The sequence below is a fragment of the Mus caroli genome, unplaced genomic scaffold (genome assembly GCF_978045245.1).
Source record: "Mus caroli unplaced genomic scaffold, Mus_caroli_1 scaffold_14, whole genome shotgun sequence".
Lineage (NCBI taxonomy): Eukaryota > Metazoa > Chordata > Mammalia > Rodentia > Muridae > Mus > Mus caroli.
This window is the reverse complement of record NW_028227269.1, coordinates 96197975-96213323: the sequence shown is the minus strand read 5'-3', so window position 1 is coordinate 96213323 and position 15349 is coordinate 96197975. Positions and strand designations below refer to the sequence as shown.

Sequence of the window (15349 nt, the reverse complement as noted above, 5' to 3'; positions counted from 1 at the left end):
TAGACTTCAGAGCATTATTTCCATTTTCAAGGGATACATTTCTTTCTCCTGCAGGGTTATTTCGCCTTTGGTATGTTGAACGGCACGATCCTATGGAAAAACGTCCGTGTGAAATACCCAGGGCATGGCTGGGCTGCGATCGGCACACACACCTTCGAGTTTGCGCAGTTTGACAACTTTCGCGTGGAAGCTGTTCGCTAGTCCACACGGGGCGTCAAGACATGATTTGGATTTTCTATTTTTGTTTGGTTCAGGGCGAATTCTGATTTTGATGGATCTATATATGAGCCTTTGAGGCTAACGATAATGAGGAGTAAATAGGGGACATGGTGCATTTTTGCTGGATCCCGTGAAAGGTTTATTTAGAGCTGATTCCAGAGGGGATGCAGGTAGTCTTTGACACTGTCTGTGGTAGCTCTCAGGGCCCACGGTTGTTCAGTCCCATCCTTCAGGGGCGCTTGGGGTGGTTCTGCCCTTGCAGCCTTCGCACTTATACCAAGGTGCCTCAGTCCACATTGTTTGTAAATGATGGTGCAGGCGGCTGGGACCACAGAGGAGGTTTTGTGAGCTCTAGCCATGCGCCTCAGTCAAGGCTTCCTTAGAAGATGCTGATGCTCAAGGGGAAACTGATGAGCACTACAGCAAGCACTTCACTATGCAGTCGTCTCTCCCTCTCCCTTCATCTCTCCCCTCCCACTCCCCCAGGCCTCCCCCACCCCCCAGGATGATACTTTTGGAATTGTGTGAGATGATGGTGGGATGATTTGGCAATTACCTCATTAATAAACTAACACTGAAGCCATTTCTGCAGTAATAAAAAACAACCAGATTAACTGGGTTGTTTGTACTTTTTAATGATCTTACTTCCAACTTTTAGATGTTATCACCCTTATAACTGCCTTGAGCACATTTCCCCCATATAAGCTGGTGCCGTAGGTGAGTCTCGCTGCTTCCCTGTTCTTTTCTCGTGCCTTTTGCAGTGAGTCCTCACAAGGGGCTTTGAACGCAGCCCAGCACCGGTGAATGCCTTCATCTGTCAATGTGTGGCAGGAGGGACCGCCAAGGATTTAACTAGCTCACAGATTTGGATCATCTCCTGATGTTTTTGGATAGATGCACTTACTAAATTCCCAGGGTTTAGATTTAAATGTTGCTAAGCATGTTTCTCATTAGTATGATTTATGTAACATTAATGTAACTCTTAGAAACAGACCAATTCTTCATGTGGGTAAATTGAACTCTGGAATTCTTTATAAGGAAAACTTACTCATTGACGTAACTCTGCTCCATGGGAATTGGTAGGACTCTAGCGTGGCAGAAGTACAGTAAGGTCTGTATTACTTCTGAAAACTTGAAACCAAGGCTAAATGATTTACTGTTTAGATTTTAAATTATTTTTGAAAAATAACATACAAGTATAATTTATATGTCATAAAATATTCTCATTTTAAGTGTATAGTTTGTTTTGATAATTTTGTAAACATTCCCTTGTAACCCACACTCCAATGAAGCTACTGAATATTTGCATCACTCCAGAAAGTTCTCTGTCACACCTGTGCAGTCCATTCCTCTCACTCCTAATTTCAAGCAACAGTGATACCTTTGTTGCCAAAATATTGTTTGTTTTGAAAGCATGAAAGTGACAGGATGCGCTGTGGACTCTTCTGGATGGGTGTTTTCCATCAGCGGGATGCTGTAAGATTTGTCCGAGTGTAAGGTTTTGCCAAAGTGGTGTACTGCTCCTTATTTCTGAAGGGAGCAGCATTGAATGGATGTACCACAATTGGTTTTCCATCTCCTATTTTTATGAGATGAAAAATAAAAGTCATCAGAGCACTAACATACAAATCTTTGAGAATTTGCATCTGCTTTTTCTGGATTAATGGGGGAGGGGGAGAGATTACTAGCTCTGGTGTTAAGATTTGTTTAACTTCATAAGAAACCGCCAGCATTCCTCAAGATGGTTCTGTGATGTTACACTCGCCTCACCGCTAGAGCCGCTGATGCTGTGCACCGTGTCAGGAATAGACTGAGATTTCTGCACACACAGTTACGTCATCTGTGGCCACGGTGATTTTTGCTTCCTTCCTGGCACGTCTGCTCTGGGGCGAGGTTTCTGCCTCTGTGCTGGCTGCAACTTTCAGGTCCATCACTGGGAAGTGTTAAGGGCGTTTGCCCTCACTTTGTTCCATCTTAGGGAGAGTGTCTTTCCTGTTAGTGTAGTTTCCTAGCTGGCTTCTTTTCCCTCTTCTCTTCTCTTTCTTTACTATCTTTAGATCCCAGTTTTCTGAGATTTTTTTAAAAAATATAAGTAGGAATTAGATTTGTTAAATACCCAGTTTGATGAGATAATTGTATGTTTATCTGTTTATGTATATATTTTACTCTTTTATCTGTTATGCTGTTTATTGCATTGTCTAATGTCCAGATATTAAACATCTCTGCGCTCCTTAGATATGTCATGCGGAACGGGGTTGCCCACCCTGTCTCATCCATGGCCGATCTCAGTTACAAGCATTGGAATAAGAATATTTGCATCTATACTCATGTGCAGTATTGCCCTAGTTTTATCTTTGTCTGGTTTCAGCTACAGAGTGGTCCCTTCTAAAATTCTAAACTGGGAGATGGTCTCTATTCCTTGTTTTTTTTTCCCCCCAATACTTTGTGAGATTCTTAAATCTTAGAATTCTCTCAGTCAGGGTCCAGATGAAAGACAGAAGATGGAAACCACACCAGAAAAACAAAACAACAACAACAAAAATAAAACAAAAATAACACAAAGGATGATAACTAGCCAGATGAGATAAACTACTAAGAATTAAAAGAATTTTAATGGACTTCAAGAATCCGAATCCGCCAGGCCTGGCAGTCTGTGCCTGCAATCCCAACACCCAGGAGGCTGAGTGTGAATTAAAGGACACCTGTGCTGCACAGTGAAACACTGCTTCATTTCCACCCAAGCATCAGTAGAGACCAGTTACGTCCTTGGCTGCAGTAGCCTACCAAGCACACAGCAGAGGCCTTTCTCACAGGCTGATGCTTGGCTCTCCCTGGAGCTGGTTTAACTTCAGCCCTGAAGGTCTGCAAGTTTGCTGAGCTGCATGCTGGAGCTGGCAACCAGGAAACCTGCTTTCTGGAGCCGACACAAGACTGACAAAGGGCCAAACACTTAAAATCTCTGACGTGTGTAACACCGACAGTTCATAGGCGCAGATCAAACTTGAAAGGGAGTAAGTTTATTCTGGAGCAAAACATGAGTGACTCGAGCCCAGGAACACAGATTTAGGTCATCTCAAATGCATGCTTCTCTGTGGTAGCATTTGCAGGAAGGTCTTAGAGTAACAAAACAACAGAAGCCGTCAATCAATGTACTTTTAAAGATGAATCGATAGCATTAGTAGATGGATAACAGCAAGGGGCTGGGGGCAGTTTCCAGCTATGGGTCTCAGCCTGTTAGCTGAGTCTTGGTTTGGGGTCAGTGGAAGCCAGGGGCCTGTTCATACAATCTCGAAAGGGGTTTTATTTGAGGGTCACAAGGATGTTAAGGTCATGCAGAGTTGTCAGTCAGTTACAGGGTAAAGATAGCCCAAGATAGTTTGGTTCTAGACCTGCAATATTCCAGCTCTGCATAGTTACAGAAATTCTAATCAGCCAATCAGCCTTGGAGAACCTATTGCATAGATGCTATTATTCTGGAAATGAGTTCTAATATCTGATAAAAAAATTCTGATAACTTCTCAAGAAAATCTCTCTTGGGAAGTCCACACCCATTCTTCGATGTGTATTATTATTTTCCCAAGATCTCATTCTTTCTGAATGGCGTTATCTAAAATCTGTGTGACAGGACGTGGACAGATGGCTCAGAGGTTACATGCTGATTGCTCTTGCACATGACCTGAGTTTGGTACCCAGCACCCACATCAGAGACTTATGACCACCTATTATTCCACCTATAATTTAATTGAGGCTTAACAGTTTCGGAGGGTGAGTCCAGCATGAGGCAAGCAGGCATGGTGCTAAGGCAATGGAAAAGAACTTCCATCTGATCCATAGGCACAAGGCAGAGAGAGAGAATGGGCCTGGTGTAGACTTTTGAAACCTTAAAGCATACCTCTAGTGATGCACTTCTTCCAACAAGGCTACATTTCTTCCAACAAGGCCAGACCTCCTAATTCTTCCTTAAAAAAAAAAAAAAAAAGTTCCACCAACTTGGGAGCAAGCATTCAGACATATGAAATACTCAACTATCTAAGCCTATTGGGTCATTCTCACTGAAACCACTATAGATGGGTGCAGACGCCCTATGTTAAATAGTAACTCGCATGTGTTCTGTCATTTCAGACCTAGAACAACCTCACAAATTAGATAATGTTTGCAACTAAAGAGTCATAGCATGTTGGAGTGCCGGCACCTGGATTAGTCGTCTGGACTCTTTCCTCGATTACCAGGGAGGCTGGGAATTGCCACTGATGACCACGTGAAATGTCTAAAACTCTTTTTAAATAGTGAGAATTGTGTATATTGCAATGCGTGCCCACGTGTGATGTGGGCTCGTTTGTACATGCATGTGTGTGCATGTGCATCTGAAGGTCAGAAGTCAGCAGCAGGCTGGCTTCTTCTCCTTATTTTTCTGAACAGTATCACTGAACCTGGAACTCATTGACTGTCCAGGCTGTCTTGTCAGCAGCCATAGGGATCTTCATGTCTCTGCCTCTCCGGTGCTGGGATTACAGGTGTGTTCTGCTGTACCTAGGTTTTTACGTGGGTACTGGGCATCTGAATTCAGGACCTCATCTTTACATGGCAAGTGCTTTACTGTCTGAGTGAATTTTCTAGCCCAAATAGGGGAGATTTAAAAGTCTGTCTGACTAGTTGGCATGTTATCAAGCACAAAAATTAATTTTATAAACAATGGGAGAAAAAAATTAAAAGGCTGGCATTTAGCTAGAGATACTTGGGTCTCGGGGTGAGTGGGAGTGATTCTGAGTGGTTAAAAGTTAATAAAAAAAGCTTCCACTGTATCTTTTTGGAGATATTGCTCTTATTTTTAAAAAACATTAATATCCCAAATGCTGCCCCCCAGGCTCCCCTTATAGAGTCCTTTCCGCACTCCTCCTTCCCTGCTCCTATGAGAGGGTAGCACCCTCCCTCCAGTATTCCCCTACCCTGGAACTTGATATCAAGTCTCCACGGAGTTAAGCAGACAGGAAGGAAGCTGGAACTCTGACCGGATGGGCCACAGCTCATGGCTACTGAACTTGCTGGAGTCCCAGCAGGCAGGGGCAACTGGGAGAGGGGTTTCGCCTGTGTGACTCAGGTTAGAGTCGGTTTCATTCGAGGCTGGTGAACTGTGTGGGCAATATTGCTCTTCTGAGCCATACATTCAACTCAATAATCCTCTCTTACTGGATTCTTGTCTCTAGGCTCTGCTTGGGAGACATTGATGCTTTTGGGATTGGATTTATTTCCATAGTTGTAAAGTTTTTGAAGGAAACCTTAAGGTTTTAAAGGAGGTAGAGAACGGAACTGGCTCTCTGAGCCTCTGGGCCCCTGGCACTGGCCTTCCATCTCCAGTAGGGGAGAATCTTGCCTGGCCATGTGTTCGTTTTGCCTATGACTTGTTCTCCTGAGCTTTTTTAATACGAGAAGCCTATGTGTCTTAGTCTGGGTTTCTATTTCTGCACAAACATCATGACCAAGAAACAAGTTGGGGAGGAAAGGGTCAGCTTACCCTTCCACACTGCTGTTCATCACCAAAGGAAGTCAGGACTGGAACTCAAGCAGGCCAGGAAGCAGAAGCTGATGCAGGGGCCACGGAGGAATGTTCCTTACTGGCTTGCTTCCCCTGGCTTGCTCAGCTTGCTTTCTTATAGAACCCAAGACTACCAGCCCAGGGATGGCACCACCCACAATGGGCTTGGCCCTCCCACCTTGATCACTAATTGAGAAAATGCCTTACAGCTGGATCTCATGGAGGCATTTCCTCAAGGGAGGCTCCTTTCTCTGTGATAACTCCAGCTTGTGCCAAGTTGACACAGAAAACCAGCCAGTACAGTATGTCAAGTGCTGAGACTAAGTCTGTGTCTGGAGTAAACTCAAGTTAAGTCAGATCTATGGACCAAATAAATCTTTTAGTGGGAGATGTAGGCTGGAATTTTTGACTAGGATCCAGATCTGGCATCTCCTCAACATGCTGGTCTTTGTGATCTCTGTGGAATGAATTCAGACAAGACCCAGAGAATGAAGACAAGCAGCATTTATTATAAAGTCTCTCTCAAGGCTAGGAACAGATAGTGGAGGATGGTCATTGTGCCTACCTTTGTTAAGGTGGGCTTTATGCTAGTTTATAAAGTCTCAAGAACAGATGTGTTTAACTGGCTACGTGATTGACAGTTATATCTAGGTGGGGGGAGGGGATAGTATGTCTATGTTCCTTAGCAGAGAGTCTCTGGTAGTAATGAGTTTTGGGGATCTATCTTTACCCAGGGCTAGAAATTTGACTCAGATCTCATTGTTTTGATCAAAATTTGGGTTCCTGGTTTTATAATCTGAAGGTTATAATGGAGGGGTCCAACCTCAGCCTTCCAAGCCTGCTAATACCTGAGCACTAATAGAGACAGTATGGTTGTATTCTTGTAAGAGCTTTCAGGTCTCCCCACCCTGCTGTTGACATTTTTGTGGAGTATATTTGCCACCAACTCTGGTGGGTGCACATCAAAAACATTCAAAGAGACTTCATAATCAGATACCTGGGTTTTAACCCCAGAGAATCTGTTTGGTTGGATTAGGGGAGGGCTTTAAGGATTGGATCTTATTTTCATAAGCACTACCTGTAATTCTGATCTGTAGTCAGGACTGAGAACCATTCTTGTAGAAGAGGAAGGCTCCTGGAGGACACTTGTCCCCTTTTACCTTTCTGTGTCCCTCCTTACCTGTGGGCTCTTGCTCCTGTTGGAAGGTGTGCCAGTGACCCTCAGAGAGTAGCCTCAGCCAGTTTAGAAGGTATATGAAGGAAAAAGCTATGAAACACATAGCAATGTGTTCAACATTGAACATCCTTTTAAATTACAATTTAATTAATTAAGGCAATAAATGCTAAACAAACCTTTTGTTTGTTTCGTAGTTTTTTTCTATAACCCATATGCCCAGAGGTGGCAGAATGAGCCTAAATGAATACTTTTCTATGAAGAGATCTGAGTTGAACTAACTGAAAAGAAACTGAAGCAAATGAAAATGACCAATTATCATGGAACAAATGGAGCCATTTTCCATAAAACATCAGGCAGAAACAGTTTCCAGCACAGCAATTCTGCTGACTAAGGAGCAGCTAGTTCCTGGGTGGTTTGACAGAGCAAGAAAGAAGGGGCACTTGTAATGATCTCTGGATGCATGGCCCTGGTAATGGTGGGTGAGAACAACCCCTCAGTTGCTCATGCTAAGAATATTGATATGAAAACTGCAAATGAAGTGCAGACAAGTAGGATCTAGCAATGACTAAAATGATAGCGCCACAGCCAAGTGAAGTTCAGTATAACAGATCAAAGGTAAATCAATAGAGGAAATCTGCTAATGTAATTATCTGTATTAATGGAAAAGGGAGGGGGAAGTGTGTGAGTTTTTAACAGATATGGCAGAGGTGGCTGGCAAAAGTCAATGTACACGCTGGATGAACAGTAAGATGGTGATAGATCATATTGAGAAGAATTCCACACGATATTTTTAGCATGCCAGGTAATAAAAGTCTAGATCCATTTTTCCCAGAATGCTCAACCCCCCCCCGCCTCTTAAATTGACTAATAGTTGCTCTTTGACAATTTAATTCATGTACTCAGTGCATTCTATTTGCTCCCACCCCCTCCCTCTCTTATCTCCTTCTCATCTCTCTTGTTTCCTTGGCCTTCTCTCTAAAGCTTCCTCTCCCTCACATGCCTTTTGTTTTGCTTTGTGACTTTTGGTTGGTGCCAAACTGGAGTCTCCATGTTTATATTTGTCCCCAAAGCTACTTTATCCTTAAGCAGAGAAGCATTGGGTACTGAGACTAAATGGTGATTGAATCTTAAATAAGACATTTATAGACACACACACACACACACCACAAGGCTCAGGGGACATTGCAGAAGAGAGAGCAGAGGAAATGCTAGAGCCAGAAAAGAGAACCTTTATTAACATTAGAAGTAGGCAAGGACCTGACTTTTCTTACTAGACAGCAAGAAGTATAGAGAATCAAGAAAACAGGGTATTCTCTGTGCGCTATCTAATCCTCCAGAGCCTTGTAAGACAGATGTTATTATTCCCATTTTAACAATAAGAAAACAAAACCAAGGAGAAGTAGAAGCCTAGAGTCCCACTGCCCATGGGGGACATCACTAGGAGGGAAGAGAAGTAATGGTACTAGGATACTTGAATAAGGAGAGACTGGAAGACAATTTTGTAAAGAATACATTTCTTCTACGTTAGCATAGTTTCTCTCTTTGTGTATATGTGTGTACGTATGTGTGTGTCAGTGTGTGTCCATAGCGTGGGTGCACATACATGTGCCGACCAAAAGTCAACCATGGTTGGAATACCTCAGGAGCCATTCACCTTGCTTTCTTAAGTCATGGAAGAGCGAGGCCTCTGGCTTGCTCACCTTACTGCCGGGGTGTCTACTGAAGAAGGCGATGACCTCATAGGGCTACGATGGGTCTAGCTAATCAAGTCTATTACTGTTGCACATCATTGCTAATAATTGTTGCCAGCCATTTAACTGCCTGTCAAAAGGGGGCAGAAGGATAGACCGTGGTACATTTATGCCTCACTACTATACTACTTTTGAAAATTTATTGTTGCTTGAAAGTATCTATACTTGAATTCTCTAGAGTGACAGAACTTATGGAATGACTATGTCTATATGTATAAACAAATAAGATATATATTGGAATTTATTGGAATGACTTATAGGCTACAGTCCATCTAATCCAACAATGGCTGTCTGTGAATGGAAAGTTTAAGAGTCTAGTAGTTGCTCAGTCCCACCAGGCTGGGTGTCTCAGCCAGTCTTCTGTGTATGCTAGAATCCTGAGGATGCAGGCTCCAATGTCAGTGAAGAAATGGATGTGCTAGCAAGGCGAAGGAAGCAGGCAAAGAGCAAAAGCATCCTTCTTCCATATCCTTATATAGGCTTCCAGCAGGTGTGGCCCAGATTAAAGGTTCGTCTTCCTGCCTTAAGATCAGCATCAAAGACTTGCCTTCCCACCCCTAAAATCCAGACTAGAAGTGAATTCACCCTCTCCAAGCAGGAAATCTCTCACAGGTGTGCCCTCCGCTCTTGATTGTAGTTCATTCCAGATGTAGTCAAGTTGGCAACCAGGCATAGCCATCCCCGCACCTGTGGCAATTAAGTCCACAAAGGCTTCATTGCCGTCAGGGGTGAGGAGCTGAATCTTATTCCTACCGTTTCCCAGGCATGTGGTATTAAAACTCAGTGCATCCTCTTGCTGTTTGTGAGAACTAAGATAATAAAATAGTCACAGCAGCAGGCAACTTCCCTGCCTGGAGTTTATGAGAGTTAAATGAATTAGTAAAATGTGTCCCTTGTATTTCCTGTATACTTGAAGGAAGATAACAGCATATTTCAGTGTTTGGTACATACAAAGGGCCTCCTTAAATAGAATTTCAGGTCGTTTTAGTTTGTACTATGTAATGCTTGTGTACATATGTATTTGTTTATAATGTGTGCATTTTACAAAGCTATTAAATATATATTTAAAGAACACCAGGCAAGGCTTTGAAGTTCCTCCTTTTTAAAAATCCTTTTGACTAAAGCAAAGCATAACTCGTGGCTGGGAGAAGGGCTCTGAGGTCCCTGAAGGGAAGCTGAATGTCTTCCAAGCTTGGAAACTCACTGTACCCCAGCAGGGAGTAGGGAGGTGCCCTAGCAGGAGGCAGGCACCAGCTCAGGTCACCATGGCAACCACAAATCCAGCATCAGCTATGGAGTTTGGAAGGAAGAAAGTGCTTCTCTTTATCATTCAGAGCCCCCTCCCCAAATAGCTTTTGACTCATTTTTTATAGCGAAATAAAAACTCTTTCCCCTTTGGGTGAGACAGTCAGAACCCCAAACTTTGACCATAGGACCGAACAGCAAATTTGGCATACCAGCTGTTTTCCTAAATGGCCCTCCTTAACAAAGCGTTCCCCTCGGAATGACCTGTGGACCCCTGGACGTGGTTTAATAGGCATCATGAAAATGCAGTGTCCAGATAAGTGGTTTCCTTTTCCCAGTGGTATTAACAAATCGTTGAGTTATTTGGAGATCCTGGTGGACCCTGGATGAACTCATACTTCTGTAGTTCTTGCTTTGCTGGTGTGATTTCCACCTGACCTGTTCAGTGGCAGGTGCCTCTCTTCATCCACAGACATGCTTCATGTCTTCAGGAGTTATGGTCATTAGAAATGATTTTGAACTGGCGGATCTGCCTTTGTAGAACTTTCACCCACTGACTCTAGTTCTGGGTCAGAATCAACTCAAAGACGGCCTGTTTCCTTTTCTACTTCTAAGCTCTACAATAGATTAGAGGCCGCTGTCATGAACAGTTTTGGGAAGTGGTATTTATTGCCTCTGATGGGATATTTTTGGGATTCTGAGATACCCAGGGTATAAGATCATACCTGTCATGATTTTTGAATGCTATGTGGAAGACTAACATAACTTTCCTTTGTCAGCCCTCAATATTGTGGGTTGACAAATTCAATATTGAATCTTTTGTGTGTGGGAAAATATCTGTGACCATGTATGTATAGATGTGCATGTGTGTGTGTGTGTGTATTCAAGCTCCCAGAAGACAAGTTCATGTAATTCCTCAGACACTGTCTCCCTTATTTATTGAGAAACGGTCTCTTACTGTGACTCATCACATAGGCTAGACCTGTGTGATCTCTAAGGATCCGCTTGTCCCTACCTCTTCAGTGCTAGCTTTACAAACATGGCACTATACATGCCTTTTTCTTCTGACATGGGGGATCAGACCAGTGGAACTGACCCCTAAGTTCTGAGAGTGTACTGAAGACAGGCATTATCCATCTGACTGTCCTGCTTCTTTCAACTAACTGTGGTACCTTTGCTGGTCTTGCCCCTGTGTGCTCTGAGGGTTTATTTTCAGATAAGATCCTTTCTTTAAACTAATAGCCATTCTAATGGTATGGGGAGGTGGGACTGTATCCATCCTACATTCCCAAATAACTATCATATTCTGGAACTTGATAAATATTGAATCAGCGGCTGGTCCAGGAAACAGAGGGACTGGCTCCTTGTATCTGGTCTCTCTGCCAGTGCTGTCTAAAATGCCTTTATTTTCTTGATCTGGCAGCTGTTGGTATGGTATCCCATATTGGACTCTTGTAACAGAATGCCACAGATTGGGAAATAGAACTTCATTACTCGTATGTCTGGATACTGGAAGTCCAAGGTCAAGCTTCTGGCAGGTCCTGTATGTGGGAAGGGCTCTCTTTCTTTTTGTAAATTGTTGCTTTTTGTGGTGTCCATAAAAAGGTAAAGAGACAGCCAGCTCTCTGGTGTCTTTCCTTACAGAACCACCCATATCTGTGACTTCATCTATACCTTATTGCCCCAAAGGCCATATGTTCTAAGTCCATCACACTTTCTGGTGGCCCAGCATTGAAATCTGGAGGGCATATAGTTCATGCCAGTGAATGTGTGCTCTGACTGTTCCCAGACCCAAGTTGTCTTCTTTTATCAAATGAGATGTCACAGAGCTTTGAGAACTCAAACTAAGGATAAAGAGTGATTTTTCTTCCCCTGAGGTCTGCCCAGAAAGTACAAAAGTTTTGGTCTTAAGCTATTAAAAAGATAAAAATGAAAAGGTGTGGTTGATAGACAGGATGGGAGTGGAGTCACTTTCCCTAGATTTCCAGTAATGCTCTACAAATGAGACCTCAAAGTTGTGACCACTCTATGTAGTGTTTGCAATATGCTCACCTCCCCATAGTTTAGGAGACACAAATTAGAGCTGGACTCTTCCCTATTAAATCATTTCTCTTCTGGATGTAAGGTGTTGGTCCCCTCTGAGAGAGCAAAGCATCTCTCAGAAGGGATTGCTCCTAGATCCATAAAGGATGCCTGAACCACTCTTATCTCTACTCTCACGGGAATGAATTGGAGTCATCTGATGTCTCCTCTGCACCTGCTCTGACACTCCTAAAGTGTGGAACCAGATCTGAGGAGAGGCATGGGGCTCAGGGAAGCCCTGTGAAGGTGCTTTCATATCGTGAGTGTGGCAGGGTCAGCTTAGAGTTCTTTTGCTTCTAGTGAATGCTTAGGAAGGGGTGGTATTCTGGCTTTTTTGTTTTGTTTTGTTTTTGGTTTTTTGGTGTTTTTTTTTTTTTTTTTTTTTTTTTGCTTGTTTGCTGTTTTAGATTTTTCTAAAACAGAATTGCCTAATGGGATAAGACTCCAGGAAACCTCATAATGAATTAGAAAGTAGGAAAAAGACAGTGGGTTGTGTTTTAAAATAAGATCACACTCCCCCCTGAAGCATCCACATTGTAACATTCTGCCTACTTTAAGTTTAGAAATCCTGTCTCCAATATAATTCTGGGGTGTTCTATCATGGGTGTTTCTCAACTGTACGCAGGATCAGTTCTTCAGTTCTTTCTGTCATTCTCCAGCCTCTACATGATGTTTTTACATTGCTGTCACCTGGACCTTACTATGTTCATCTTTCACCTGGGCCATTTGCCTTGTAGCTCACAGAAGCATCTCAGAGACAAGAAAACCATACAGAATAACTTAAAATTCTTATTGGTAACTGTAGGTCTAGGCCTTTTCCACACTGGCTTCCACAAGGCCTCTTTCCTCCCTGCTTCACGACCAGCCATCAGCCAGCCCAAGGGGCAGCTCCGTATCCAACATTGGTCTAACCTTGGATCCTCCTTTTCTCAGAGCCTGTAATACTTCCCTCAGCTTCCCTCATGGGGAGGGGAAAAAGAGGGGGAAGAAGAGAGATGGAGAGAAAGAGAGAGAGAAAGAGAGGAGAGAGACAGAGAGTCAGAGATAGGAGGAAGAAATAGTTTCACTTCATCTTACTATAAAACCTGCAGCTCTACAGAAACACCTCCCTATTTGCCCTATTAAATGAAATAGCATCAGGGGCACAAGCATTTGGTTGCTCAGCTGTCACAGTTCCTGATAGTGCCAGATGGGACACTATTTATATTTGAGTAGGATACTTTTCCTAAATTAAAGTATGCTCTTCCTTGAAAATAAGTTCATGTCTCCTTCCTTCAGAAGCAGACACTATTTGTAGCATCAAAGACTTTAAATTCATATTTAGAGAGAGGTGTCTACTACTGTATTATTATAATCATGGCAGTAAAGCAGTCTTTACTCCGATGTCCCAACCTGATTCCTTTGTCAGGAACCCAATTGCTACTTTGTAATTTTATCCCATTTTTAGTATTTAATTAATCACTATTTACCAAGCATCTACAAATTTTCTATTTTTTTTTTGTGGCATTCACAATCAACATCATAGGATTCAGTGGCTAGAGAGTAGATATTTTAGGATTTGAAGATTATGCATTCTGTTTTAACTACTCAACTCTGCCCTTGAACCACTTAAGTATGTCACCATGGACAGCCTGCTAATTAACGGTGTAAGGGAAAAAATTTGCACTGGATGCTTGTTTAAAAATGAGACGAAGCCCGCATTCAAGTTACTACAGTAAGGGGAAGGACTTTGCTGTGGAATTACTCAGACAAATACAGTAGGATGAGTCTTGGGAATAGAAAACTCCCAAGAGGAACATGATTGACTATCAAGGAAAGGAGATTTGCGTTAAGCCAGCCTAAGAGAATTGTTTTGAAAAGCATGCCAAATACTTGGATGATGAATTTGAATGATATCAAAGGTGAGAAGAGTCTTATTAAACTGACTCAGTGGAGGTCTTGCCAAATTTGAGCTTAATAGTCTTGGAGACAGATTGATAGTGGCAAAGTTGAGATAGTGACTGAAGTTTAGTGCAAGAGTGCGCCTTTGCTCATACCTGCATTGCAATAGGATCTCTATCAGAAGCACTCGGCTGCGCTGGGATGCTACACAGCTACGGTGTGCCTTGAGAGGCGTTTACTCATCTCTATGTATAAGGTATATGGCAGGTTGTGGTTAAGCTCTAGTAATTCTAAGGAATAACAAATAGCAGGGGCCAGATGGTGTCGGAATTCATACTGGGTGAGAGGGGAATCCTCAGAAGTGCTGAGCAGCAAAACGATCCGACTGGATGCCCAGAAAGACAGATGGAAAGTGTCTTTCTGGAGTAGCATGCTGCAGAAACGTGGCGACGTGGAGAGCAGTCAGGAGGTTCCTTCACTGGTCCAGATACCAATGAATGCTGACTGGCCCCGTGGTCTCAGCAACCATTGTGGTAGTGGTTGGATTCTGATATAATTACAAGGCAGATGAAACAAGCTTTTCTGGTGGTCCAGATTTAAGGCATATCAGAAAGAACAAAGTCCAAGGAGGGCCCTAAGATTTTTACCTGCCTTTGGAAGAATGGCTTTTCTTCTTCTGAGATGACCAAGGGTGAGTGAGGGGAAGAGAGTTGGGGTAGGAGACCAAAGCTTCTGTTTGTCACTTCTTAGACTGTAACCCAAGATACCCAGTAAAGATGATCTGTGATGGAGGAATCTGGTGCTGCAAGTCTGGGTGTCATTGGCATGTATGTAATCTTTTTCCCCTTGTTTTTGTTTAAATTTTTTTCTATAAAATTTTCCTTTAAATTTTTTAAAAAATCCTTTTCCCTCGTTTTTAAAATTTTTAATTTAATTTTACCAATTTCTGTTTCCTCCTTCCTCTGACCCATCCCATGTCCTCCCTGTCCAGTGCATCCTGTGTCTCCCCATAATACCTCTCATGTTCAAAGCCTCTTTTCCTATAATTATATATAGAAGGAGAGGGAAAAGAAGAGGGAGAGGGAGAAAGAGGAGGAGAGAATGGTTTCTATAGTCAATTTGAAAATCTGACAAAACTAAAATATAATTATACATACACCTACACATCAGCTCTATCTCCTTTGATCTGTCCCTTGGGCAAGATGGGTGAAATCTTGGAGTCCCCTCACTAAGACAGAGGTGTTTTATTCTTGCCTGGGTAGACATGGCTCAGCTGCTGCCCTGAGCAGTGTCAGAAGCTTACTGGCTTTCACACAGACACAGCAAAAGCAGGGCTGGACTTCTGTTAATGAGAAATGAGTGAGTAGGTGTGTTGACAGCAATTAGGGCGTGAGCAGAGGGGAGTCAGGATGACCCAGGCGAGCAGAGGCATTAGGAGACAGACTCTTTGTATATCATCTC

At 42.8% G+C, this 15349-nt stretch overlaps 1 protein-coding gene across 2 annotated transcripts in view; it reads left to right on the top strand.

Annotated features, from left to right (window-relative positions):
- The window catches only part of Galc (galactosylceramidase), a 61479-nt gene extending 58971 nt beyond the window's left edge, over positions 1-2508 (top strand). For both annotated transcript variants that reach the window (XM_021179239.2, XM_021179238.3), the window contains exon 17: positions 55-2508. In XM_021179239.2, coding sequence (XP_021034898.1) covers positions 55-201 — 147 coding nt within the window. In that variant the 3' untranslated portion in view covers positions 202-2508. The remainder of the gene's footprint in view (positions 1-54) is intronic.
- Positions 2509-15349: the final 12841 nt, after the last annotated feature.